Here is a 26,642-nt window from a genome sequence, read left to right as displayed (position 1 = left end):
ATCATGATGAACGCATTAGATAATAATAAAATTGGGTGATAAATGTTTTGAAATAGTTCATTCCACACGGAGAATTATTCGTGTAAATAATCAAACATAAACAGCAAGAAGAGGTGTTACTTTACATTGTTTTAAACAAGAGACTTACGTAAGCAGCAGTGTTGGCAAGTTTTTTGTTGAGTAAAATGAAAATGTGAAAGCGTTTTTTACCACGATTTTGTGCTGTCAGGTTCCAACGAATATGCAGAATAAAATTCCCGCCAATTTTGCTTCGGTTTCCTCTCACCCCGAATTACACCAAATTAATAAAGCTTCAAACCATCTATTAGACAAATTGAATTGCTCCTCTGGAATTGAGCTGTATTGTAATTATTATCAATATAAAAATTGATTAAGATTGGAATTGTCAATATCCATTCATATGATCTTATTACAATAACATTTTAAAAAAATGCTTCAAAACAAAAAGATCTCTTCGGAAGAGGGTTTAAAGGTGTATTTGAACGTTTATGATCTTCAAAAACAACAAGGGTTTTTCTCTGGTTTACAAAATTCTGTTGGTTTGGGAACCTACCATTCCGGTGTAGAGATTAGAAATACGGAATACATGTTCTCTTCTGAAGGTAAGCAATAATTGGTAAATCAACTCACTCTTTGAAAATATTTTGGTTACTACTGCAGGAGTTGTATCACATAAACCAAAATATCCGAATGGAGCAACCTTTATGCAATCAATTTTTATGGGAAATACAGAGTATACAACGATTTTGGAATTGAATAATATTATTAATCAATTGAAAACAAGCTTCAAACCATCAGAATATCATCCTCTAAGGAAAAATTGTAATCATTTTTCAAATGAATTATGTAAAATACTGGTTGGTGCCAACATTCCTTCTTGGGTAAATAGAACTTCCAGTGTTGGTAGCTTTTTCAGCAATTTCTTACCAAAGAAAACCGAGCAAAGTTTAATTGACCAAGCACAGGTAAGTTTCAATATTTCTTAATTCGTTTGATGGTGGAAAGGTTAAACAATTTTTTGATAATTCTAATATTGAAAAACATGAAAATCAAAATATCTTTACCAGTGTGAATAACATTGTAAATATGAAATCAATTGAATGTTTAAATCAAAAGAAACCAAATATTGTACAAAATATATTCGAATTGAGTGATAGAAAATTTTTAGAATCTGATGTTGATGAGCAACTTATCATTCGAATTCCATTCATTAGTAATGTAGATATAACCTGCTTGATAATCAAATGCCTTGACAGGTTGAAATGCCCAAGAGAAATTTTAGTCTTTACAAACAAGAATGGCGTTTCAATAGATTTTGATAACGTTGATTCCAATGAACCTACGCAAGTGATTGAAATGGATCCAGAACAATGTGTTAAGGAAGTTGCCATTCCTCTAAAAATTGCCAAATTTAAGAATATAAGTGTGCTAACACTATTTGTCACAAATAACTTTGGTGCTAATACTACACAAATCAATAATTTAAATATCATTGGAAGGAGTGGAATGTCTGTTGATTTAACCAAGCTCAGTAATAATTGTCCATCTTGTACTGGAGGTAGCTGTCAATAATAATATATTCGTTATATTTGTCTGAAACAACTCTTGATAGAGTTGATAGTAAATAAATTAGAATGATCAATTATATTAATAAATTAAATTAAAAAAAATGGGCAATGTCGACTCTTCTATTCCAACTGAAAATATTTTTGGTTACCAAGTTATTTCGGTAACTCACCATTCCCCTGCAGAAAAAGCTGGACTTTGCCCATATTTTGATTTCATTCTCTCTATGGACGATATTGATCTTACACAGGAGAATAGACAATTTTTTTTAACTTATGTAAGTGATTCATTCCGAAGGTAATGATCATTTCAACCCCAAAAGATTTCCAGAAGTTTGAATCAACCCCTCAAAATGAATGTATATAGCCTAAAGACAATGAAACAAAGACTAGTAACAGTAATTCCTAGATCGGATTGGATAGAACCTCATGATCAGCAACAAAACGAGGAACACAATAATAGTACAAGTGATGATTTGGAAAAATTAAAGCAATCAAAAAGTGCAATGCATTTAGGATGTTCTATTAGGTATGAATCGGTAAAAAATGCTTTGAATTGTGTTTGGCATGTTATTGGAGTTAAACCTGATTCACCAGCAGAAAGAGCCTCTATATCTTCTGACGGAACTGATTATATTGTTGGTTATGATAATAGACTATTCTCTGAGCCAAATGAACTAACAGAATTATTGAGCCATTATCAAGGCATTTCAGCATCATCTATTTATTTGTCTTTATTTGTTTATAATTGGAAAACAGATTCATTTAGACATGTAGTTGTGAACATGAGTGATGGTGGACATTTAGGGATAGAATTAGGAACTGGTTATTTGCATATCATTCCTCCACCTTCACAATTTATGGAGACTCAATCTGAACATCACAATATGTTAAATGGTGGTGAGATAGCTCTCGAGAAATTAAGTGATCCTATAGATTCTGAATACGTATTTGTTAATCACCTCAATAGTTCTCATGATATGAAACAACAAGAAATTACTCAAATCAACCAGTCAATAAGAAATAATAAGGAAGAAATAGTTTCCGTTACAAATGTAGTAGAAATTAAGGAAATTTCTACACCTCCAATTAATTCACAAACCTATTCAATTGTTTCAAACGAGGAAACGAATGAATTATCTAAAAAGACTCAAACTTTGGATATTAACATAGGTTTTTTTAATCCTACAACATCATCAGCATTGTACAGCGATGAACCATCGTTAGGTGAAATTATTGGAGAAGAAGGAAATTAATAAATGATTCTAGTTTGCATTACCTAATTTCATTATCCACTTTGAGATAACATGTACAATAACCAGTAGCCTCTAAAATGGATTCACGACAACACTACTTCATGAAGAATATTGATTCTCTTCTCTCAAAGTAAAACAATTAGATTTAGTAGTTTAGTTGCAATTAGAAGAGAACAAGGTGATTATCTCTACTATGGAAATGCAAAGATATCTTCCCCACAGTGATAAACAACATTATTTTGTAAAGCCTTTTCACTCTGAACCTCTGCCGACTCAACCAAAGGCTTGCCAACAACAAAAGCTTGCATCTCTGTTTTCCGAGAGAAGAACGCAAAAAAAATATACTTTTCCCTCTTGTTGCATCTCTCATCAGCAGGCTAACTTGTTAGACACAGCAAGCAAACAACATTCTCTCCTTCTAAAAAGCACAAATTCTTTTACGGAGAGCAAATTACTCTTTGAGTTTTTTAAAAACAACATCATTATCATTATTCTCGACTTTAAAAGGGAATTCTAAACACACAGAGCAACATCATGAGTCAACAAAGCGAATCCACCCAAGCAACACCAGCTACTGAAAATGTTGAGCAAACAACTGAAAAGAAACAATTAACTAGAGATGAGTTGAAAGAAGCCATTTGTAAACAAGTTGAATACTACTTTTCTCGTCAAAACCTCTCTACTGACCACTATTTGGTTTCCCAAATGAGTCATGACCTCTTTGTCCCAGTTTCTGTCATTGCTAATTTCAAAATGATTAAAACCCTCACTAACGACTTGGATTTGATTTGTGAGGCTGTAAAGAACTCGAATCAGGTTATTCTTGATGCAGCAAACAAGAAACTCAAACCAAACATTGTCTTGAAGAGAAATACAGTCATTATCCGAGACATTTCTCAAAATGTTCCAAAAGAAGAAATCCTTAAACTTTTCTCTCATGATAACCAACCTGTTAATATCCATAGCGACATTGGAAATACATGGTTCACTTCATTTGAAACAGAAGAAAAAACCATTGAAGCTGTTCAACACTTAAAGACTCAACAATGGGATGAAAAACCAATACAGGCAAGAATTAAAACTGAAAGCTTGTTAAAGACTGTTGGTACTACTCCAACTCCACAAACTCCACAAAATGGTTATCAATACTCTTACAATAACAATAGAGGAAATAGAAAATTCAATAACAACAATAGAACAAATCAAAATAATGGAAGCCAACAACCAAAGGAAAGAAGTTTCAACAAACAACAACAAACTTCTCCTTCAACTTCCGCCACTACTACACCTCAATCCTCTCAAAATGGCAATAGAAACAATAATAACAACAACAACAACAACAATAGGGGAACTAGTCAACGAGGAGGAAGAACTAGAAGCAACAGTGGTAGTAGAAACAGCCAAGCTAGTAATGTTAGTAAACAAACTAGACCACGTAAAGATATGTTGAACTTGAGTAGCACAAAGAGTTTCCCTCCACTTCCAAAGATGAATGAAACTGAACAAGCTGGATACGGAAATCAAAAGTTCTTGCGTTATAGTAAGCAAACTGTTATGAGTGTTTATATGGAACAACAAGAAAAGGGTGAACACGATACCAAACCAGAAATTTTGAACGGAACTGAATGTATAGCAATTTTGAAGGAACCTAAAAAGGATTTAGAGTTACACAAACCTCAAATGGATAAGAGTCAACTTGCCAATCAAACTCTCCCACTCGAAACTGAAAAGGAAGGAACCACACCATCTGTCCAATCAGTTAAGCCAACCAACTTGTTGATTCCAAAGTCTTCATTCGCTGAAGCTGCTATAACAGCTAAGGACATCAAGACACCTGATACCCCATCCACTTCTCATTTCTTTGCCAAGTCAAGGAAAAGAAGAGGAAGCAATGCTCCAGCTCATACTCTTACACATCAAAAGCCTCATTATAGCAAGCCTCAAAAATCCGAAACTAAGGAAACCAAAGAGCCAAAACAACAATCAAAAACCAATGTTGCTACAACTGAATCATCAGCTCCATCCATTAATGTAACCAACGCTACTCCAGTACTAGCTCCAACCACTTCAACTGATCAACCAGTTTCTTGGGTATCTGTTGTTGCTAACAAGAAATAATTAGCCAAATAGTTTTACCAGGTGTTTTGGTAGCTGCTATTTAATGATTTAATACCTTAGTGAAGGCTTCCTTTTCTCACCTTAATGTGAATAAATTTATAATATTTTTTCTTAAATTTTTGAAAAGATCTGAATATTTGAGTTCAGTTTATTTGAGCTTTATTCTGGAATTTGTGATGGTTTAACAGTAACATAGGCTTCCACACCACAAAATTTTGGCAACCCTAAATTACCTAAAGTGACAGCTGTTTCAGTATTTCTATCCTTTGCTCTTTGCCAAAATTCACGAGCATCATCACCTGGATAGAGTGCTCTATCTTTTTGGGATTGATGTTTGTAAATGGCATCAATCTTCAAATCCATTTGATATTTTGTAAATGGAATGAAATAGGTTGCTTCCTCAATATCCCATTCTTGCCAAGCTCCTCTGTAAAGCCAACACAACACGTCACTAACTTGATCTGCCAATTGTTCAAGAGCCATCTTGATAGCTCTATAAACCACACGATGTGTTCCATTAGGATCGGACAAATCTGCAGCAATAAAGATATGTTTTGGTTTTCTTTGTGTAATTAAGTCTTTGACCATATCTACATCTTCCTGTCCAAGTGGCTTCTTTTGTACTTTTCCAGTTCTATAAAAAGGAAGATCAAGGAATATGCAATCTCTTTCTCCGTGCAATCCTCTAAAAAAGATTAAGAATTGAATCGATTAAAGAAGTACTTACAACACATCAACTGCATCCATAGCTTCAGCTTTTCTGATATTTGCCTTCAACTTTTGTACCAGTTCACTATCTGGGTCATTCTTATCCTTCTTTTCCAAAATTTGAGAAATATCTTGATTGTTAATAAAATCCTTTCCAAGTGTTTCACTTGTTAGAGAGCTGAATCTTAAATGATTCTTTACATTGTTTTCATGTACAGCAACTGATCCATTAGTCATGTAACAAACTTTGACATTAATGTCAGTTTGATCCCTTTGTTCTGGTGGTAATTGCTCCTTTCTTCTAGAAATAATACAATGCATCATTGCACCCATAGAAATGACATCATCATCTGGATGAGGAGAAAAGATGAGAACTGGATCGTTGATGTTATCAGGAACAATGTCAGATTTTTCAGTAGCAAAGGCAATTCTCTTCATTAAATCTTGGAAAATTGAGAAGCACAACTTGTCAGTGTTATACTTTTCATGAGATAATAAACTGGTGAGCCCATGTTTTGAGAAATCTTCAGCACTCAATTCACAAATTCCCTTTCGAGTTTCTTTTGCCAAATTAACAACAGCCTTCTTTTTCCATTCGAATGACCAATCATTAAAATTACGATCTACCAACCATGGAGTTTTAACAATTTTCAATAAATTACTAGCAGCAATATCCAAATAATAGTGAGTATTTGGATGAACTCGTAAAAATGTTGCTGGACATTCTGTTGGATCTTCAAATTTGTCTTCCATAGCCTTTTTGATAATTTCAGATTTGGATTCACCAGTTGCAAGGAGAAGAATTTCTTTTGAATTGAGAATAGTACTAATACCTTGTGTGATTGCTCTGGTTGGAACATTTTGAATTCCTTTGAATGAGGAAGCTGCATCAAGTCTGGTTTTTTGATCTAATAGGACCATTCTAGTACCATCTGTTAAATGACTACCAGGTTCATTGAAACCAATGTGACCAGTTCTTCCAATTCCCTATTTAAGAAGGTATTTAATATAAAATTGATTAAAATGAGAAGTAATGATAATTGTAAAAACATACCAAAATAGCCAAATCAAAACCTCCTAATTGCTGAATCTCATTTTCATAATCTTCACAAAATTGAGCAACTTTTTCGATTGGGAGTTGACCATCTGGAATATGGATATTTTCCTTCTTGATATTAATATGGGAAAATAAATTTTCATTCATAAAGTAATGATAGGATTGTTTGTGGGTTGATTCCATTGGATAATATTCATCCAAATTAAAAGTTATAACATTTTCAAATGATACCAATCCCTTCTTATACTTTTCTACAAGGGCTTTGTAGGTAAGAATTGGAGTACTACCAGTTGGTAGACACAATACTGTTGGTTTTCCTTTCAAATTATTGGAATTGATTGTTTGAATTATTTTATCGGAAACTTGTTCTGCAATTTCTTGTGGAGTTTTGAGAATGTGTACTTTCTCTGATTTATAATGCATGATAGTAAACAAGGCGCTTGTATCCAGTATCATGCTTTTGCAAGGAGTAGTGGTGTGCATCATGTTTTTTTTATTGGGTTTTTGGTGTTCGGACTCTTATTTGTACCATTAATACTTGAAACAAAAGTCCGACTTGAATGATGCGGCTCAAACTTGTTAGGATGATCATAATTGACTGGATGAGTTGACTATTAGTTGATACTTCAATATTTTGAAAATTTCCGAGTCAATTATTTGAATCATGCAACATAATCATTTATTGATTTTATTTACTTAGAACCATGCATAATAACTTGGATCTTTCAAACATAATCTTTCAGGTTGTGAAGCTTGTTGAATGAGTTCATAGACCTTGCTATTGAGGGGTGGCAAGTCTAAAATATTAGAAACAGGTTGGGAGCTCGCTGAAATCGTTGGAGTTGATATGAAAGAAGATGGAGTAGATGGTGTTGTAACACTTGGAGAAGCAGCAGAAATATTATCAATAGTGTCTGAAGATACGGACTCCTTCTTGGACTTCTTCTTTGCTGGAAGAACTTGTGGTGGATTACAAGTCAAATTTTGTGGAATTGGTGGAGCCATTTCAGCAACTAATCCCATAATTGAATCTAGGTTTTGTTGAACGCAACCCTTAACAAGGTCATCATTGAAACAGAAACGGTTTTCTCCCATTGGAGTGCTACTCTCATTATTGAGTAAATCTACATTAAAGTTATGATAAGAGATGAGTTCGTCTCTAATAAATAATTGAATAAGAGATTCGAAAACATCCTTGTTATCAGAAAGGGAACAAGCAACAGAAGACATTGAATTCAACAAGTAGCCTTCAACACCAAATTGAGAGAGGAATTGAATCATATTTCTAGTAAGTCTAAAAGGTGTTGGGTCATCCCTAACAATTAAACCAGTAGATTTTTGAATATTAGGTCTTAAATCGAATTGGAAAAGATTACCACTATTCTTTGCAATGAGAATCTTATATGGTTGCCTATCCTTGGTATGTAGTAAATAATTCAACACATTATAAATACCCAATTGGCCACCAAATGTCTTTCGAATCTTGTAAAATTCACTCCAACTTGGACAAATACCTCTAAAGTAGTTGAGCATTATTGTATCAGGAATTTTTAGAGATAAATCATCATTTCCTCTAGATTCAAGAATGGTGTTAAATACATTCAATTTTGTTTCAAGCTCATTTTGGTGCTCAGAACATGCCTTATTCATTTCTTGCCAATATTTAAGTATTGGAGTATCAATGGATTTAGCCATGGATTCACAATAATCATGATATATTTCATCCAAGGAAATATAATCATAATCTTCACGAATAAATCTAATTCTTTGATTGGCGGTAATGATTATAGGATATTCCAAGTGAACATTGTTATGACTCTTTGCAGTTTTATCCTTATCTAACAATCTGTTAATATGTCTAATGAGAGAGGCCATTTTTTCTTCTGTCTTGAGAGTAGTATCATCAACAGAAGAGGTTGATTGAATAAAGAATTTAAAGATCTTTCCTGAAACACTTCTCAAAGAAATACTTCTACCAGTTTCTCTATTCTTCTTATTCTTCATAGATATTGACGGAAGAAGACAAAGAATTCTTTCATGCCTTTCAGCGAATGGTTCCCTATCACTAGTGAGTTCATATTGTCCTGGAATTTCAATATCAGGATAAGATTTGTGTTCCATTAATTTAGCTTTTTGAGTTTCAATACCAATAATAGTTGGAATCAAATTGATTTTCTTCTTTTGAATAACACCAATCCATTTCTTCAAGTTATTTACAAGCTCTATTATTGTTCTTGGACCAAGATTAGTTATAGTTTTAGCTACATATTTCAAAGTCTTGGCATATTCAAGTCTTTCTTTTCTTGGTAGAATATCAGCTACAATTTCACTTTGATATTCTGATAAGAAGGAAGTCTTTGCTTGTTGTGGTTGGGGTTGTTGTGGAACAGTTCCAGGTTGAATAATATCACCAAAGTAACATTCAATAATTCTCTTTGAATACTCTATCAATATAGGAGGAATGAAATGGGTCTCATCATCAAGAATCATGGCATCTTGATTTGAATAAATATTAAATCCGAAGGCTATTTCTAACATTAATTCAAATGATTTGGCTAATTCTTCTTCAGGTTCAGACTTGTATTTTGTCAACTCTTTGTACATTGATTCCAAATCATTAAATAATTGCTTATTACCTTCTTGCATAATTTCATCAAGACGACTTCTCACTTTTTTGAAGAAATCGTGATAGAATTGATTATGATTTTGAGACGATTCAGCACTAGTCTTGATAGAAACATGAATATTAGAGTTATTACTTCTTAGAGTAGCAGGTGCTGTAGCATCCCCGGTATCAGATTTAGTGGATACCTTCTTAGTAATAGAAGATAACAGTTCTCTCAAATCATGAACAAAGCTTCTAAATGTATGGAATGAAGACTGAGGGAAGTTGAGGAGAATGGCTTTCAACAATTGTTTGGCAATGTTGGCTTCACAGTCACGACGATGTAGCATGGAGAATAATTGTTGATGCCAAGGAATCCACATCCATGCAGGAATGTCACCAATAGTCTTTTCAGCAACTTTTTGAAGTGGATAAACAGCTTCTTGAGTTGCTTTTGATTTTTCTGTTGGTAGAGCTTCATCAAATGATAATAACCACAATACACGTCCAATATACTGTCTAACTGTAGCACCTGAGGCCTGAATACTTTGGTGATTAGTGGCACCTCCAGAATATTTAATTGCCAACAAATAGGCAGCAATACAATTTTCAGCAAATTCCAAAGCAGTCATTGAGAGAGTTGGATGTTTTGTAGAATTTTGTTTGGTTCTTTGATGTCTATTTGGTGAATTCCATTTTTCAACAAATAACTTGTCTAAAACTAGTGCCCACTTGAAGAAACTTTTACCCCATGATGGTGTTGTTGTAATTGAAGAGGTATATTTTGGTTCTTGAGGGAAGTAGGAAACAGATTGAGCATATGTTTGGTAACTTTCATCATAACGACCACAAATTGAATATACTTCCCCTCTCAACCTCAAAATTTCCATTTTTTGAGTTGTCTTGAGTTTTGTTGTTGCAATTGTATCAGATTCAATATAATCCAAAACATCATTATATCTTCTATCCTTAATCAAGCTCTTAATTATTTCAATTATTCTAACAAACACTTCACTTGTTTCGCTTGTTAGAGTTGGTAGTAATTTACCTGTCTCTGAAAGCATTCTTAATGCAGGCTCAATAAAGTTTTGTTTTCTAGAGATTTTAGAGAATTTGTGTAACGACCAAATGGTTTCATTCAATAATAAGGCTCTATGGTGTGCAAATTCTTCCTTTTGATCAAATCTTTCGATTGCCTTCTTTAAAATATGACATCTCCAAGTGAAAATATCATTCCAAATACCTATATCTTCCCATTTGTTTGGAAGTCTATCACGCCAAGTAGTCAAAAAACCTTTCAACTCATTGGTAGAAATTGGTTTCTTGGTATCAGTTAAGAGTGTAGCAGACTCATTGAGTTCATACAATTGTTGGAAAATATGTAACATAAAAGTGTGATTACCACACATGAACGATGGTAGTGCACACCAACGTTGAAGAGCTAATTGTTGTGCAACAATGTACGTTTCACCAGCTTCAACTTCCTTATCTTGCATTATCAAACAACTGATTTGGAAGAATTTTAAAAGTTGATTTTCCATTGATGCATGCTTTTGGAAAAGTTCTTTCATCTGTTGCCAATTTCCATTCTTCCACATACACTCTAAACTAAGAAGAGATGTGGCATTGGAAGAGGCTTGGGAATATTTAGTAAGTTCGTCCCATTGTTGAAGTTTCTTGGAACAACTTAACCAGTGTTCCTCCCATAATTGCAATTCAGTATGTGTGACTTTCTTTTTAATTTGGCCACGGTGATAAGCATTAGTCAATTCTTTGAGTGCCTCTTGTGCTTCATTCCAATTATTCCTTTGTTCTAAGGAAAGTACTAATTTTGTTTGATCAGTAATGTCACAAGATCTAGAAATTCCAGCAAGAATATCATCCTCTTTCAAAACTCTATAAAGTTCTGCAAGTGAATTGCATACTTTTTCTGTCTTCTCATCAAAAATGCCAACGTTCAGCATTCCTCTCAATTCTTCTTCAAGTAGTGGTATAGTTAAAGACCAAGCGTTAAAAGATTTACCAATAAATTTGAGGGTTTCTGGATGAATTGATAGGAATGGTGCTTCTGATTTTCCACAAAGTACCACATTATTAACACCAAGTAATAATGCCTGAATAACATTAGGATATTTGACATATTGCTTGGAATGATACTCTACGGAGAGAAGTTTTTGTAATTGTCCTTGTATAATGCTCTTCTCTTCCATGTTTAATTGATTCCAAGCAATTGCGAAAAAGGCTCCCCATGCCTTAAACGACATGTTTGTAGATGCTCTTATTAATACCTTGAGTGGGTTTATCATATCAATAGACTTCAAATTTGGAATAGTATTAACAAACGTCTCGTGTTGCGTTAACGCATAAGATATTCTTTCATATCCTCTTAAAATTGTTCCATCCCTCTTACCAAAGTCAATTGATATTGGTGAAATTTTGGCTGTATTCTTATCACAATTCAATTTTTCTTCTCCATTAATTGATTCTAATAAAAGTTCTAGAGCATATTTTATCCAGAATCTATCACTCAAAGGCTCCCATCTTGAACTCTCAATCACAAACTGCAATCTCTTAAAAGCTGTTTTTTCGACTTTTCTATTTAAAATAGATAGGTATTTAGTCTTGATATCTTTGAGATCCTTTGATTCAATCTTGAGTCCAGACATGAAGCAAAACTCTATTCTCTTCGATATTGGTGAGTTGGTATCATCCATTTGTTGATAAACTTCCATTAACAAAGTAAAATAAATACGTTTCAAATCATTAAGTTCATCAGGAGCTTGCTCAAAAAGTGTAACTAATTTGATGAGAAGTCCAACCTTTTGAAGGTCTGGTACTTTGTAGGCACGTTTTCCTAACTTCGTCATCTTCAAATCATCTCCAAGTGGAAGAGTATAACTTCTAACAATAGTATTGGATGGATTTGGTTTTACCAAATGGAAAACAATATCAATTATTAAATGGAGTAGATTAGGACTGAATATGTTCAAAATGTCAGGTTTTTCAACAAGGAAGATAATAGCAGAGAGGAAGTGTTTTCCAACAGGATCATGACCATCAACAAGGAAAGATAGACAAAGTTCAACAAAACCAACAAGAAGATCTTTCCATTCTACTTGTCCAACTTGCTTCAATATTTTGTTTAAAAGTCCATAAACTTGTTTAAAAAATTGTTGTTTTGTTTCTTCATTTTGGTAATGGTCACAAAGAATATGTAAGAGCAATAAATGGCCAAATGAACCAACAACAACTGTGTAAATGTGTGATAAATTATCTACTTGATTGGTATTCTCTTTTCCAGCATATTTACCAATAGTTTCTTTGATTGATGACCAAATAACTGAATAAAACTCCTGAACGTCAGTATCTTTTGAAACTAGAGGATCAAAATGTTGTAATAAAGTCTTGAAGAATTTACATGCATTCTTGTTAACATCAATATTTGAGTTTGCCAAGAATGGAATGAGCTTTTTAGCAAATTGAGCGTTTAGTTGAATAATTCCTCTATTCAACTCTACGAATAAAGTCATCAGTTCTAGAATACAACATAGGGATGTTGGATTCAAAGTGGAAGAACCTTCCTCTGAGTTAGGAAATTGTTTTTCAATTTGACTAAATGAAATAGTTTCCTCCTTCCACAAATTAAGAGCTCTTTTAAGGATACTAATACATTCTTTGTAAAGTATTTGTGGTTTTTCTGTTCTTGGTTGGAAAGAGCTCACAAATACACACATACGAAGAAGGTAATTAAGTACAATGCTTCTAGATTGAGGCTTAAGTCTAAAAGTGTCCACATCAACAGGACCGTTATTGGATTGAACTGAACTAGCTTCATCTACTTTTCTCTTCTTTGATCCATTTGTGTCTTGTTGTTCCAATTGCTCTACTTTTCTCTTCTTGTCGTTATCATCCTCAGGGTGATAAACACCAGCTGCCCTCTCTTCCCAAGATATTATTAAATCAACCAATTGTATATATAATTTCTTATTCTCCAAATTCATTGAAGAATATCCAATTTTAGAGAGGGAGTTTATCATCTTGGACATGAAAAACTCTCTTGATTCATAAAATGAATCTGCATGTCTAATAAATATTGTCCAAATATTTAAGAGTTGAATAGCTGAAGGAGAATCTTCCAATAGGGTTTTCTTTGTAACTCTAATCCAGGTTGGGAATTTAGAATCATTAGATGGTAATTGTGCATCCTTAACCGGTTGAATAATCATATCCAAAGCAGGTAAAACAAGAGATTTGCTATCTTTCTTACAATCCTTTAAGAATGCAATATATACCTGTTGGACTACTTTTGCTGGCAATCCTATCTTGTTCATCAGGTGTGAAATCAAAACAAAAGCACATTGATTTGTAGTAATATCATCCACAATGCAATTTTCATAGGAGAATTTTACAATTGACTTCCAACAAGCCTCTACATGGGACTTTGGGAAGTATTTTACAAACAAGGTAGCTAGTTGTAGTAAATCAACTTTCAAAGAATATTTTTCCTTATCTGTTAACTTGGCTAATGATTGTGGTAATGTTTGCAAAATTTCCTCAAATAACATTCCCATAATTTTTACATTAAAAACAGTACCAGATTTAGCAGCACCATTAACTATTGGTATAACAATATGTTTAAGTGCATCAGACTTCAAATGGAAAGAAATTTCATCACGTTTAAACAATGCACAAAAGTTTTGTAATATCTCTTCCTTTCTTTCAGTGGAATACTCCAAACCAACTTTTGTTCTGAAATAATCTTTAACAAAAGTCAAATCCATTACAAGCCCACATCCAAATACCTTGACAATTTCAAAGAGTGATATAACCTCATTTGAATTACAATCACAATAATTAATAATAAATTTGATAAGCTTTCTTGTAAACCTAATTATTTGAACATCTAACAATGGAGATATTTCTAGGTTCGACTGATTACTATTGTGTAAACTATTGGCAAACTTGATATTCATAAGCCATAATCGTAAAATCTCATCGAATACTGGTTTCTTTTTAGTAAACCAACCTGGAGATAATTTTGTAATGCTACCAACTAGTGTCAGAACATTATTTGGATCTGAAGCAAAATTATCTGAATAAAAATCTAATTTGGTAATGTTTGACAATAAATTGGAAATAATATTAGATTGGGACAATAAATGAGCTGTAAGTTCAATAGATTTTCTGCATTTCAAAATATCCATAAAGAATTGATAGTTTCTCTTAGAAGACAGTACAAAACACCCACTAGTTGGATCAAAGAAGTACTTGATAGCATCTTCATAATATATGTTCAAATACTTGGCAAGAGGAGCAATAAATGGATTTGAACTCTTAATTTCGTCTGACCATACTGCTTCCAATTGAAGAACCATAGGAACTATTTGAGGCAAAAACTCAGCTGAATCAGTAATAGAAAATAAAGATATCATCTCTGCAGCAACTAGAGGTTTTTCTTTAACATTTTGAATATGCTTGATTGATGATTTATCTAGCCATTTCTTAAGGTTATCAAGCAAGTTAGGACCAAATTTGAGTCCTTGCATGTTAGAGTTAAACTTGAGGAAAAATGAGGCTCCTTGAAGGAATAATAATGTAAAGTGAGCATGCTTTTGAAAGTTTGTAGATATTTGTCTCAAGGAATGTTGTAAAGAATCCTTTGGAGTTTTAAATTGAGATATGAATGATATTAATGCTGTTTTAGCAATAGTGACAACTTCCTTATTCTGAGCGTTAAGGAATTTACAAAATGTTTCAATCATTGTCTTGAGTTGATCTTTTTCATTATATCTTAATTCTTTGCTTACGACAGCTTCTCTAATTAGTTTCAAGGCAACAATTTTTGCATTGAAAATTTTCTTTTGATCCTTTGTCTCCTTCCCATAATCATCATTTCTTAGTAATGTCAAAGCCTTATTAAACGCTACAGAAATAGTGGAACCTGTAAGATTAGAATCCCTTGTTGCCAATTGGAAGACCAAAAGTTCAAGCATAACTGTAATTTGAGACAAATCCTTAGCTTGCTTTTCATCTTTAATAGGCAATTCTTGTCTAAACCTTTCAAGTATTACTAGAACTGGAATGTTCATTAATTCTGAACATAATCTTAGGAGTGATTGAGCCAATCTACGAATATGAGATTGAGTACTAGTCAATTCAGTGTAAAGCAAATGAAGAATCAAACGCTTTCTGAATATAGATTCTCTTCCAACTTTTTCAACATGAACTACAACTTCTCCTTCTGTAAGAGAATCTGGTGCATTATCAACCTTTACAATCTTTTCGTTGATTTGACCATTGCAAAGATGTGTAATATCAAAGATAGCTGTATTATAACATGCTTTGATAATACTCTCTGCTGCCATGATTGTTATTTGATTGGTATGAGAAAGCATATGTGGAGGTTGATTCTTCAGTGAAAAGAATAGAGCACGAACAATATCAGCTTCATAATGAACCAACCAAGCTGGTGTAATATTTTCACTTAAGAAGATTATACCTTTTGCACCAACACATTTCTTATACCATTCAGGTTGATATAGGTATTTGGTGAATCTTGATTGAAGTCTTTCCCAAATACCAAATTGAATTACCATATCAGCATCATTATCACACAATTCATAAACATAATCTGTAAATATGTACAAGATAAAATCTCCTACATTAACAGATGGAGATGTTTCTGTACAATCCTCTTCAAAAACACTCATTAAAACTTCATAGAACCAATCAGGATTAATTCTAAACTTTGAAGCTTGTTCAACATTAATATTCACAAATATTGATAAAATTGCAAAGTGTTTGATCAAGGATTTGGTAAATTCTATACATTCAACCAGATTTTCCTTTACAGCATAGTTCATAAATAAGAAGATATTTTTCAAAATTTTGGTAAATATGGCAATTTCACTTTCATAAAGCATTGATCCTTTTGGCTCCAAAACATCTAAAATATTTTGGAAGGGATCACAACTTTTTGGTGATGATGCAGAAATGTGGAAATACTTTTTAGGGTTAATATGTTTAAAACTAAATTTGAAATCATTTGGTATAGCTAGACTTTGCTCTGTACATGACATCATAGTAAGTAATGATGTTTTCAAAAAATCAAATGCACTCTTTTTTGTTTGTACATCTTGATCCTTATCGAAACAAATTTCAATTGAAGTATCAACCAATTCATCCATTGGTAATGATTCCGTTTGATTAGAATTAAAATTAATATTTAGGAATAAAGCATTTGGTGACTTGACACTAACTGAAGTTAATTCACTCATATATTGTCTGTGACTACCACCCAACTTAGCTAATAATTTCATTACTGCAGATCCATGAGGGTATGGAGGAGGTTTCAAATGAGAGAATAGTGCTTTAAGTAAATCTGGTATAACAGGTTTAAGAATGGCTTCTAATGATTCATTACGTAAACTAGTAACCCACAAATCCAGATTTCTTAAAGCTGCACTAACAGCCTTCTCACTTGAACCAGGCTCTAAAGCATACAGTATTGGTTTGATTAATAAATAAAGATAAGGGCATAAAACGTGTAACTTGGAAGGAACTGTTAGACAAAGCTCTACAAATATATTCCTTGTTTCCTTGTCATGAGCATTATTTACCAAATCAGACAATTTTTCCAAAACTGTTGGAAGTAATTGACTGAATTCCTTGCAAAGTAAATCAAATTTAGCTGTAAGGATTGAACTGAATAAAGATCTTAAAATTAGATAATAATCTAAACAATCCTTATATTTAGATGCATAACTGAAACATGATGTAACAATCGAGGTCATTTGATTTTTTAAAATAGATTCATTCTTAGGGAATGTTACCACTGAACCAAATACTAATTTGTATAGGTTGTGAATATAATAAGCCTCTTTACGATCTTTTGGTATTCTATCCATTCTTTTCAGTAAAAATTTTAAGAGTATCTCTGAGAGAATTGAAGCAATATGTTGAGAAGATGAGAGAATATTTGATGGAATATGGATAAATGTCATTGTTCTTCCTTCTAATAATTTTTTGTATAGATAATCAAATTGAGTTTTGAATATTTCTGTAAATAAAGCCGAAGGTAGTGATGTATATAAAGATGAATAGTTATTAAATATTTCCTTTTCATCTAATACTCGTTGCTTTTGACCATATTCTGTATCTTCTGAATATAAATTGAAAATATCGAAACAATCCAATCCATATCTAAAAAGTTTAGATAATACTGATAATTCTGGGAATTTTTGTTTCTCATTTCTTGGTATCATATTATATAGAAGTACTGTTGACTTTAAACCAAAAATTATTTGTTTAAACATCATGGAGCAATAAGAAATATCATCATTAAAATTTTCACATGATTTGTATGGACTAAATGGTAAAATCATTGTCATATCATCAGTTTGTTCCTTTTCGTTCAATGTTGAAGATTTTTGAATATTCTTATATTGTATTATCTTTTTGATAAAATTAGAAATGAACTTAATCTTTTGAACAAATGTTTGAATAATACTCAACAAATGATCCTTAAATTTGGTGATTTGTGAAAGTGACTCTTCTGAAATACCAGACAAGGCAGCACAGACATCACCAGATGGATCTGAAACTCCAGATATCTTTCTTATTTGATCAAAAACATTTTGAGTTAATGCTACTAGCAATCCTGTTGCTAAACCATGAATTGTAATTCCTAAAGATGAATCAAATAATACCTTAGTACAAAATAAAATGCATGAAGCAATATTAGAAGGAGAAAATTCAATATTTTTCAATTGATTTTTCAATATTTCTAGAACTGTTGAATAAGCAGATGATCTTACTGTTTCTTGAGCAGATCTACTTTTACCAATTAAAATAGTATCATCCAACATTTCATTCATGTAAGGTAAAAAATATTTGCAAATAGTATTAGAATCATCATTTTGTCTTTCAACAATATGTCTCATTAGTGAAAGCATTTCCTTTCTTGGAGCTATACATTCGTCTGGACATTCCCTAAGACATTTAATAACAAATCTAGGTATTTCCGTTGTATAATTATCATTATTCTTATATTTAGAAGAGGTATAAATCAAAAATGAAATAGTTTTAACCCTCAATAACATGAAATCTTCAACTCTTTCTTTTCCAAATGGAGATGACATTACTGAATCAGAAACTGATACTTCATATCTTAAAATATCATACATCTTTTCAACCAATTTGATAAAAATATTATTATTTGTATCTTTGATTGTTAATGTACGGAAGAAGAATATAATAAATACTGGTAACTCTAACATTAATTTACAACTATCCATGGAAGGTATTAAATCCAATTCTGTTAAAGGGTATGATTCTCCTTCCACTGTTGGGTCTGATGCATTTTTCTTTGGTTTTCTTCCTAAATATTTCTCAACAATCTTTTCAAAATTTCCGAAAAAATGTAGGAATATTTCAATAAGAGGTTGAACAAAGTCTGTAATGTTTGATTTGAAACATTTTTGAATTTCGATTATTAATCTAATAGCCACCACTCCATTGATTTCATTATCTGTCTTGATGACATTAATAAGAGAATTGACTAAAAGTACTAAATCATCTTTTTTCCCAGCTCTTTCATCAAATAACTATTAATCACATTAGTTGATAGTTTAAAGTTCAATACTAACCTCTGTATGTGGAAGTTTTTGTATAATTTCTATTATTACTTGTCTGAGAAGATGTTCCTTGTCATCCTTCTTAAATTTTGGTGTTGTACCTTCATTGAGAAATTCCACAAGTGGACGTAATAATATAGAAGAAAATTCAAAGCATTCTGATAGAGAGGCACTTTCAAGAATGTCTCTTAGTTCTGTTAAGACTTTTGTTAAGTTGATTATATCTATTTGATATTAACAACAATAATAACAACATGTTCGGATTAGCATTGTTTAAAATATTCCTAATGATCACACTACATACCATTAGACCTCCGTAATGATTCGAATTTTCTATAAAATGATTCAAATATTGATGATGATGGTGATGTTTGCGATCCAGCCGCATGATGACTAGACAGATGATCACTCATTTTTTTCTAACTTTTGCAACTGGCGGGTTTTGTTTGTGCAAATATAAAGTTTTATTATTAAATAATAAATTATTTAAATAAAATAATATTGTTAAACAACTTTTCTCTTTATGTGCATCTAATAACAATAATAAAAATAATTGTTAAATTTTAAATATATTAATAAATAAAAGAAAGTTTTGTATTTGCACACAAAAAATAAAAGTAAACAATTATGAAATTAATAAAACAATAAAACGGAATGTATTTCATTTAGAACATTAATAAAATCAATAATAATTAATGCGCCTAATCAAAATTGATTTGGTCCAACAGTTTATTAATAACACTTATCGGAATTTAACAATGGTTATTTAAAACACGATTCCAGATCCTCAATCATTTAATAATCAAAAAAAATATTAACTAATACAAAAATGGCCCAACGTAAAAGCAGATTCACTGGCGCAACCAGAAAGTCATCTCCTCCTCAACCACAAACCCAAGCTCCACCACAAAGAAACTATTCTTCAACCCCACAACAACAAGCTCCACACCAATCACATACCACTCCACAACCAACTGCTCAACCACAAATGGCTAGCTCTGGTGGAATGGGTTCCGGATTAGTTTCAAATATTGCTGGTGCTGTTGTTGGTAACATGATTGGTCATGCTATCTATGATTCTTTCACTGGTGGATCAAAGGACTCTTCAGAACAACCACAATATTCTCAACAAGAAATGCAAAAGTGTTTCTCTCAAATGCAAGCTTTCTCTCAATGTTTGGAACAGTCATCAAATAATATTTCTTCATGCCAATATGCTTTTGACACATTGAATGAATGTAAGAGAGGACTTCAACAAAACTATCAACCAACCAATCAAAATAGTGAATGGTAATCAATACTGGTAATAAAAAATTAAAAATAATTATTAAAATTCAAATTGTTTTTATTAATAACATATCTTACCATTTCTCCTACTAGTAACATGATTATTATTTAGCAAAGAAATTAATATTAATTAGATCATTAGCAAGCGAAGGAATCACAGCAAACAAGGAATTAAATTTAAAAAAAATTTTAATGTTTTAAAAAAATGAAAAGACTTGTTTTCCCAACAGTAATAGTGCCATTGAAGGGAAGCAGTACCAAGTCTCCTCTCTTACAACAAGTTGTTTTTATTACCTCTAATAGCCAACAACAACAATTCTTCCATCAAAATATTTGTAAAAATGATAGCGTAAGAACTTTACATTTGGATGAAGCAGCAAAGAGAAGATTGTCTAAAAAGAAGTTATCTGCCAAGGATATGCACAAACTCATTGAAGACAATATTACAAAAATTAGAGGTGGAAGAGCTAACTATGATGGTTCTGATGTTTATGAAGCTGCTACAAGAAAGAGTACTTCTAAACAAATTAACCCCGAGAGTCCTTTCTACGCTCAAACAAAATCTCAATCAAGCGAAGAACGTTCCAGTATGTCTGGACAAGCTAGTACTTGGTATGATTATTATCGTTTTATAGAAAGAGCCGACAGCGATGTTTTTAATCATGATTTAAAGACTCCAACAAATGCCAATACAGCTGGCTGGTTATATAACAAACCACCAACTGGTCATACAGAATTTATGAATACCATCTCTCAATTCACTGATGTTGTTCAAGATTGGAGAGAAGGTAAATTAACTGGTGATGATATGCAACATCGTAAGATGATGGAATATCAATTGCATCAATTACCACAATTTAAGACACGTCCACCAGATCCATTCGGTAATAATCAACATTACATTGAAAAGATTTCTTATAAGAATCCATCCCTCCTTCTCAAGTTTGTTTCTCAATCTGGTCGTATCATTCCAAAGAGATTTACTGGTGTTCGTAGAAGAACTCACAAGAGAATTGAAACTGAAGTTAAGAAGGCTCGTTTCTTGGGATTACTTTCATACACTGGTGGTTCTCTAGAACAAGGAAATCTTTTGAATCAAATTGAACTTCCAAATGTAACAACAAAACACAATTTGAGGGAACGTACAGAAATTATGTTGACTAAATCTCAACAAATCGATAATACCAAATACTATCTTGATAACTTGGCTAAGAATATTAGTACGACTGGTACTATTGAATGGATTCCACCAGAAAAGAACGGTAAGAATCCACGTACAACTGTTAGAAAGGAAAAGGCTCAATTGGAAGGCCATCTTAAATCTCAAGTTGAAAAGAAGAAGGCTCTCATTCAAAAACTTAGAGTGGAAAATGAAATTTTGCAAAAAAAGAAATCTCAACAATAAAAATTTTATAAATAATTAATAAGGAAATTTTGAAAATTCTAAACATTTATTATTACAATTATAAAAAAATTCTAAATCTTAGATAAACTTTTATTGTAAAAACTCAAGAAAACTTTCACTCACCTCCTTAGGAAGAGAAAAATTAGAAATTACCTTACTTTCATGTTTAGGAAATGGTTTGATTAGGAAATTGTCAAGTGAGTAGTTTGAGGAATGTATAACAATTTCCTCAAATCTAGATGTTAAATGAGGGGAAAATCTAAAGTGAACATCATTATTGAAAGTTTCAGGAAAGAGAATATTTTCATCCTGTTTCCAATTGAAATGGACTGGTCCAGTTGTGCCATCTTTCCCATAGGGATTAAATTCAATAATGTATATACTATTGGTATCTGTCGAAATTTCAACATCCATTACAAAATTTTCATAAGGAATTACACTTTTCAAAATTCCATGATGCATATTCATTAATTTTTGAATGATTTTAACACAAATATTCTCCTTTCCTTTGAATGGGTAGTTGAGTTGAACGTCATATTGAGTGATGGCTACAAGATTTTTCTTAAAGAAAAAACATCTCAATTCATTTTCCTTCTTGAAATTTCTCCATGGTATTAAGTGTACAAAAAAGTTATACTTGTTTCTCTCTAATAATTCTGTTCTATTTTCCAAGTAGAGGTGAATATCTTTGAATACTCTCTCTGATTCGATTAGTAGATTTAGTACTTGAGTTGAAAATGAAATTTCTGGAATACCTCCTGTGAAAACCATTAACGACGGTTTGTGTTTTAACTTACCTCTAGAATCTTTAGGGGATCTCGGTCCACATCTAACAAAGTATGAAATGGTTTCATTCAATAAAGCTTGATCAAGCCTTTCTTTCAAGTTATGTAAATATTTGTTGATGAGATCTGTAAAATCTTCTCCCAAGTGAAGTCTTTGATAGGCCATTGTAATGGCAACCATTTCATTTTGGGATAACTCAAATGAAATAACATTTTGGGCCCAAAATCCTTTAAATTCTTTCTCTCTGGAGGAAAGTTTATCTAATAGTAAAAACCACTCTTCAAAATTAAATAACAAAATTTCCGAAAGATTACTCTGATACTTTTTATTGGAAGGGAGAGGAGTTGGTAAACAAAGTTCTTCATTGTTTTCTAACATTTTTTAAAATGTAAATTCAAATCTATGCAAGAATGTGCAATGTTGAAAAGTAATAATCAGATTAAAAAATATCTTTTTATAAAATGTTAGATGAGAAACGAATCAGAGCCATCATTCAACTTCTCCCAAAGATTGATCTTCATACACATATTGGAGGATGTATTCGTTCCGATACAATTTATGAATTAATTAAATTACATCCAGAAATTTATCCAAATCCTGAAGAAATCATCACCCAAGTCAAATTAACTGAAGGAGATAATAGAAATTTAAAACAATGTTTTGACATATTTAAAATAATCAATTCTGTAACTTGTGGAGATTTGAGAATATTAGAACGAATCACAACCGAAATACTAGAAGATTACGACAATGAAAATACTATTTATTTGGAATTGAGAACAACTCCAAAAAGTGATGCAAATTATACAAAGAAACAATATTTACAATGTGTTATTGACACTATTGAAAACTTTTTAAATACAAGGGAACATAATTTTGTTGATGTAGGCTTGCTTGTAAGTGTCAACAGGGAAGAAAATATTGAACTTGCAAGAGAAACAGTAAATGTCATGCAAGAACTTGTAAATGAAAGAAAGGAGCAAATTAATAATGGAAAAATATTTAAAAGTAGTGGTATTGTTGGATTGGATCTTTCTGGAAATCCTTATAAAGGTAGGTTACTCTTCTTGAAAATATTTAGAAAGTTTAAAATTTTAAAGGAAACTTTTCTGCATTCTTAAAGTTATTCGAAGAGTGTAATATGCACCAAACTATTCATTTTGCAGAAATTGATAATTATGAAGAATCAAAATTAATGTTACAACATTGTAGCAAATTTGTTGGAAAGTTAAAATTCAGATTGGGACATGGAGTTTGTTTGAATGACGAATTGAAACAAATTTTAAAAGTTGACAATTATTATGATAAGGAGGACGATAGTCTCTTTGAAAAAATTCCAGTTGAAATTAATTTAACATCAAACTTGATGAGTAAATCAGTGAATAATCTCCATGAACATCCATTAGTCATGTACTACCTCTCAAATCATCCAATTTCAATCAATACAGATGACAGAGGAGTGTTTCAAACTAGTTTAGAAAAGGAATATTTACAAGCTATTCAAATTATTGATAAAATTCATAATGAGAGACATGAATTAAAGTTTGAACCAAGTGGAGAGGTTAATGCTTCACTTTTTGAATTGATTAGAATTGTAGAAGAGTCTATTGGTGGAATTTTTGCTTCTGAATCTGTTATTGAAAATGTTAGACAAGTTTATAAGGAACGTGTTGCTCTGGTATTGTATGCTGATTAAAAGTTATTTGAATCAGTAAAATAAACGTAATCTGTTCAAAACGCTTATTTTGTTGTGCATTTCAGAATACACGCAAGACCTTCAACTTGGCAAATAAATGGGCATTGTAAAATGTTGTTAGGGGCGTTTTTTGGTTGGACGATCTAAAAATATCGAAACATAAATTAAAAATAACCCAACGATAACCCTCAAATTCTTTAAAAAAAATTCACGTGGCCTATTGCCGATACTAGCAACATTTTAGCGCTGACTACCTTCGCTTTGTCGTAACACTTTACCGTTACTATTTTTTTCAAAATCAATACAATGATGCAAAACGAAAATGCGGCTCCTAAACTGTATGGCAAGGTTTATTTTTACGTAAAAAAAAGCAGATCAGATTCCAAAACAGAATCTGTTGGTACTCCAAAACACGAAGAAATTAGAAAGATTGCTCTTCCTCAATCTTATGACGAGTTTTATAATCAGATAATGCTTAGTCTTGCAAAGGACTCAAAAGTCAGTCACCATCTCAGTGACTCTGTGTTACCTTTAAAGACCAATTCATGCATTGAAAAGAAGAATAATATTATTCTTAAATACCTAAGTAGCGATGACTCTTGGAAAGAGTTTTCATCACAATCTGAGTATGGTGAAGCACTGACGCTTTGTCAAAATACCAAAATACATTGTTTGCGTATTAGGGTGTACTATAAGAAGAACTTGTTTAATAGCAAATCAAGTTCTAAATCCAAAAAATCCAATACCTTAGTTTCTCAAACTTATCATAATCTCACTGTGTGTTCTGATTTTGAAGAGCTTCAACGATTACTTCGTGAACATGCCAACTATTCCTTTACCGAATCATCTTCCAGTACTTCTTCCCCTAATTCCTCACCAACCGAATCCAAAACAGACCAATTTTCCCTGCTGGTTTGTTAATAAAACATGTACATATTTCGAGTTAACAAGAATTAACGGTTTTTCTTTTGAGTTAAGCAAATGAGCAAATTGGATGGGGAAACTCTTACCAGAATTCTACTCATATTCCAAAACTCTTTTCGGCTCCCCAACAAGAAACTGTTATTAAATGGCACCCATAAAACAATTGATTGTGAGTTTAGAACAGAGATCAAAAAAACTTTTCGATTGACCAATAAGTTGTTTTCATTTAATCGAAAAATAATAATAACTGACAATGAAACGAAATAATATGAAATAAAAAATGTCATCAACAAACACTAACAAAGAAAATGTTGTCTTTACTGTAATTCAACCAACAGACAAATTCTTTATTACAAGTGCTCGTTCCGATGTACAGGCATCTAGTGCCTATCTTTCTCTACTTTTAGTTCGTTTGAGAACAAAGTCATCATCAGCAGAGAGTGGAGACTGTACAAAATACACTGTTCCCGATAGGGCATTATTGAAGAGTGTTTGGGAAAATTTATTAATTGTATTTCAGTCACATATTAAAAATGGAAAGAAAATATTTACACTTGAGGATAATGATATTAAAGATATTTTAGATTATTTGGAGGATATAATTTGGATTTATTTACAACCTAAAATGAGGGAAAATTTATATTTTGGATTTAATATGAATGTTTCAAAATCCCCTTATTTTAATTATAGAAGTTCTGATAGAAATATTATAATAGAAAATGTAAAAGGAGAATTTCAAACAGATTTTTCCATCTCTCGTCATATTATGCCAAACTTGGATTTTGAAATGGCTGCTTCTATTTTAAGATATTATGCCACTTTGTTTTTTAATGAATCAATAGAATATATTGATCAAGCATCAGATGCTAAGAATAATAATCTCAATATTAGACTCTATGTTCAAAAATATGAAACTGAGAAGAGTGTTTTGGAATCTATTAATGAATATGTTTTTGGATTGATGGATAGTACTGAAGAAGAGGATTTAAAGATTTCAGAAGAACTCACAAATAATATCAATAATGTTTCCAAGATAATTTCTTGTCTCTATCACATGTTAAATCAAAAACATAGTAGAGTCTCAAAACATGAATTTAGACTCTTATTTGATGAAAATGTAAAACCAATATTCAAACTAATGATATTGGAAAACTTTTTCACTTTATTTAAATGTGAATTTGACTTGTGTAGTGCTCTTACTGAAATTTTTACAAAATTTGTAAAGGTAAAGGGTAATACTTTAAATGATGTATTAGAATCCTTACTCTCTATTATTCATAGTAAGAAATCTCTCAATCATAGAGACTCTTCTGGAATGACTCTAGCATGTTTGGTTCAAGTTTTGAAAATTTCCCACTCCCCTCATATTCATCAAAAAGGATTTTCTAACAAATACTACCTTACCCCATCCCAATATGAAGATTGTGAGAATTATTCAAAAGAAGTATTTGAAGGGGATTCATCCTTACTTCTGGATGAATGCATGTCATTACTCTCTGAACACTATGTAAGAGCTTGTATCGATGATGGAGAGTCTTCTCAATAATAAAAATTTTGCCGCCAAAAAATTAAAAAAATG

The 26,642-nt window shown here is 31.9% G+C and overlaps 11 protein-coding genes across 11 annotated transcripts; 8 read left to right on the top strand and 3 right to left on the bottom strand.

Moving 5' to 3' along the window:
- Positions 1–451: 451 nt before the first annotated feature.
- Positions 452–1,683, top strand: NAEGRDRAFT_77963 (DUF862/DUF1000 domain-containing protein; the record flags this gene model as incomplete). The annotated part of the gene is made up of 3 exons (XM_002682915.1): positions 452–623; positions 754–986; positions 1,027–1,683. 3 exons carry the CDS (start codon positions 452–454, stop codon positions 1,591–1,593), a joined length of 972 nt encoding a protein of 323 aa, XP_002682961.1. The 3' UTR covers positions 1,594–1,683.
- A 256-nt stretch (positions 1,684–1,939) lies between these two features.
- AM21 (uncharacterized protein) lies at positions 1,940–2,842 on the top strand (the record flags this gene model as incomplete). Its single annotated transcript, XM_002682914.1, has 1 exon — positions 1,940–2,842. The coding sequence occupies one exon, from the start codon at positions 1,940–1,942 to the stop codon at positions 2,840–2,842; it is 903 nt and encodes a 300-aa protein (XP_002682960.1).
- Positions 2,843–3,183: 341 nt separating this feature from the next.
- Positions 3,184–5,076, top strand: NAEGRDRAFT_56657 (uncharacterized protein). The gene has a single exon (XM_002682913.1). The coding sequence runs from the start codon at positions 3,377–3,379 to the stop codon at positions 4,958–4,960; it is 1,584 nt and encodes a 527-aa protein (XP_002682959.1). The 5' UTR covers positions 3,184–3,376; the 3' UTR covers positions 4,961–5,076.
- Positions 5,077–5,149: 73 nt separating this feature from the next.
- On the bottom strand, positions 5,150–7,121 carry NAEGRDRAFT_679 (uncharacterized protein; the record flags this gene model as incomplete). Its single annotated transcript, XM_002682685.1, has 3 exons — positions 5,150–5,645; positions 5,688–6,655; positions 6,723–7,121. Coding segments are annotated over 3 exons (1,863 nt in total), but the record flags the coding sequence as incomplete, so codon positions are not given.
- Positions 7,122–7,421: 300 nt separating this feature from the next.
- On the bottom strand, positions 7,422–19,378 carry NAEGRDRAFT_62046 (uncharacterized protein; the record flags this gene model as incomplete). Its single annotated transcript, XM_002682684.1, has 3 exons — positions 7,422–18,935; positions 18,978–19,168; positions 19,270–19,378. 3 exons carry the CDS (start codon positions 19,376–19,378, stop codon positions 7,422–7,424), a joined length of 11,814 nt encoding a protein of 3,937 aa, XP_002682730.1.
- Positions 19,379–19,789: 411 nt separating this feature from the next.
- Positions 19,790–20,298, top strand: NAEGRDRAFT_77961 (uncharacterized protein). Its single transcript, XM_002682912.1, has one exon. The coding sequence runs from the start codon at positions 19,795–19,797 to the stop codon at positions 20,257–20,259; it is 465 nt and encodes a 154-aa protein (XP_002682958.1). The 5' UTR covers positions 19,790–19,794; the 3' UTR covers positions 20,260–20,298.
- Positions 20,299–20,457: 159 nt separating this feature from the next.
- On the top strand, positions 20,458–21,677 carry NAEGRDRAFT_77960 (small subunit ribosomal protein S18; the record flags this gene model as incomplete). The annotated part of the gene is made up of 1 exon (XM_002682911.1): positions 20,458–21,677. The coding sequence occupies one exon, from the start codon at positions 20,458–20,460 to the stop codon at positions 21,655–21,657; it is 1,200 nt and encodes a 399-aa protein (XP_002682957.1). The 3' UTR covers positions 21,658–21,677.
- A 70-nt stretch (positions 21,678–21,747) lies between these two features.
- Positions 21,748–22,623, bottom strand: NAEGRDRAFT_62043 (uncharacterized protein; the record flags this gene model as incomplete). Its single annotated transcript, XM_002682683.1, has 1 exon — positions 21,748–22,623. One exon carries the CDS (start codon positions 22,621–22,623, stop codon positions 21,748–21,750), a length of 876 nt encoding a protein of 291 aa, XP_002682729.1.
- A 281-nt stretch (positions 22,624–22,904) lies between these two features.
- Positions 22,905–24,139, top strand: NAEGRDRAFT_62042 (uncharacterized protein; the record flags this gene model as incomplete). The annotated part of the gene is made up of 2 exons (XM_002682910.1): positions 22,905–23,496; positions 23,544–24,139. The coding sequence occupies 2 exons, from the start codon at positions 22,905–22,907 to the stop codon at positions 24,137–24,139; spliced, it is 1,188 nt and encodes a 395-aa protein (XP_002682956.1).
- A 214-nt stretch (positions 24,140–24,353) lies between these two features.
- On the top strand, positions 24,354–25,084 carry NAEGRDRAFT_77959 (Octicosapeptide/Phox/Bem1p domain-containing protein). The gene has a single exon (XM_002682909.1). It carries the CDS (start codon positions 24,446–24,448, stop codon positions 25,058–25,060), a length of 615 nt encoding a protein of 204 aa, XP_002682955.1. The 5' UTR covers positions 24,354–24,445; the 3' UTR covers positions 25,061–25,084.
- A 259-nt stretch (positions 25,085–25,343) lies between these two features.
- Positions 25,344–26,609, top strand: NAEGRDRAFT_62040 (uncharacterized protein; the record flags this gene model as incomplete). The annotated part of the gene is made up of 1 exon (XM_002682908.1): positions 25,344–26,609. The coding sequence occupies one exon, from the start codon at positions 25,344–25,346 to the stop codon at positions 26,607–26,609; it is 1,266 nt and encodes a 421-aa protein (XP_002682954.1).
- Between the last annotated feature and the right edge of the window lie 33 nt (positions 26,610–26,642).

The sequence above is a fragment of the Naegleria gruberi genome (assembly GCF_000004985.1).
Source record: "Naegleria gruberi genomic scaffold NAEGRscaffold_2, whole genome shotgun sequence".
Taxonomy (NCBI): Eukaryota; Heterolobosea; class Eutetramitea; order Acrasida; family Naegleriidae; genus Naegleria; species Naegleria gruberi.
This window is presented reverse-complemented; position numbering and strand designations above follow the sequence as displayed.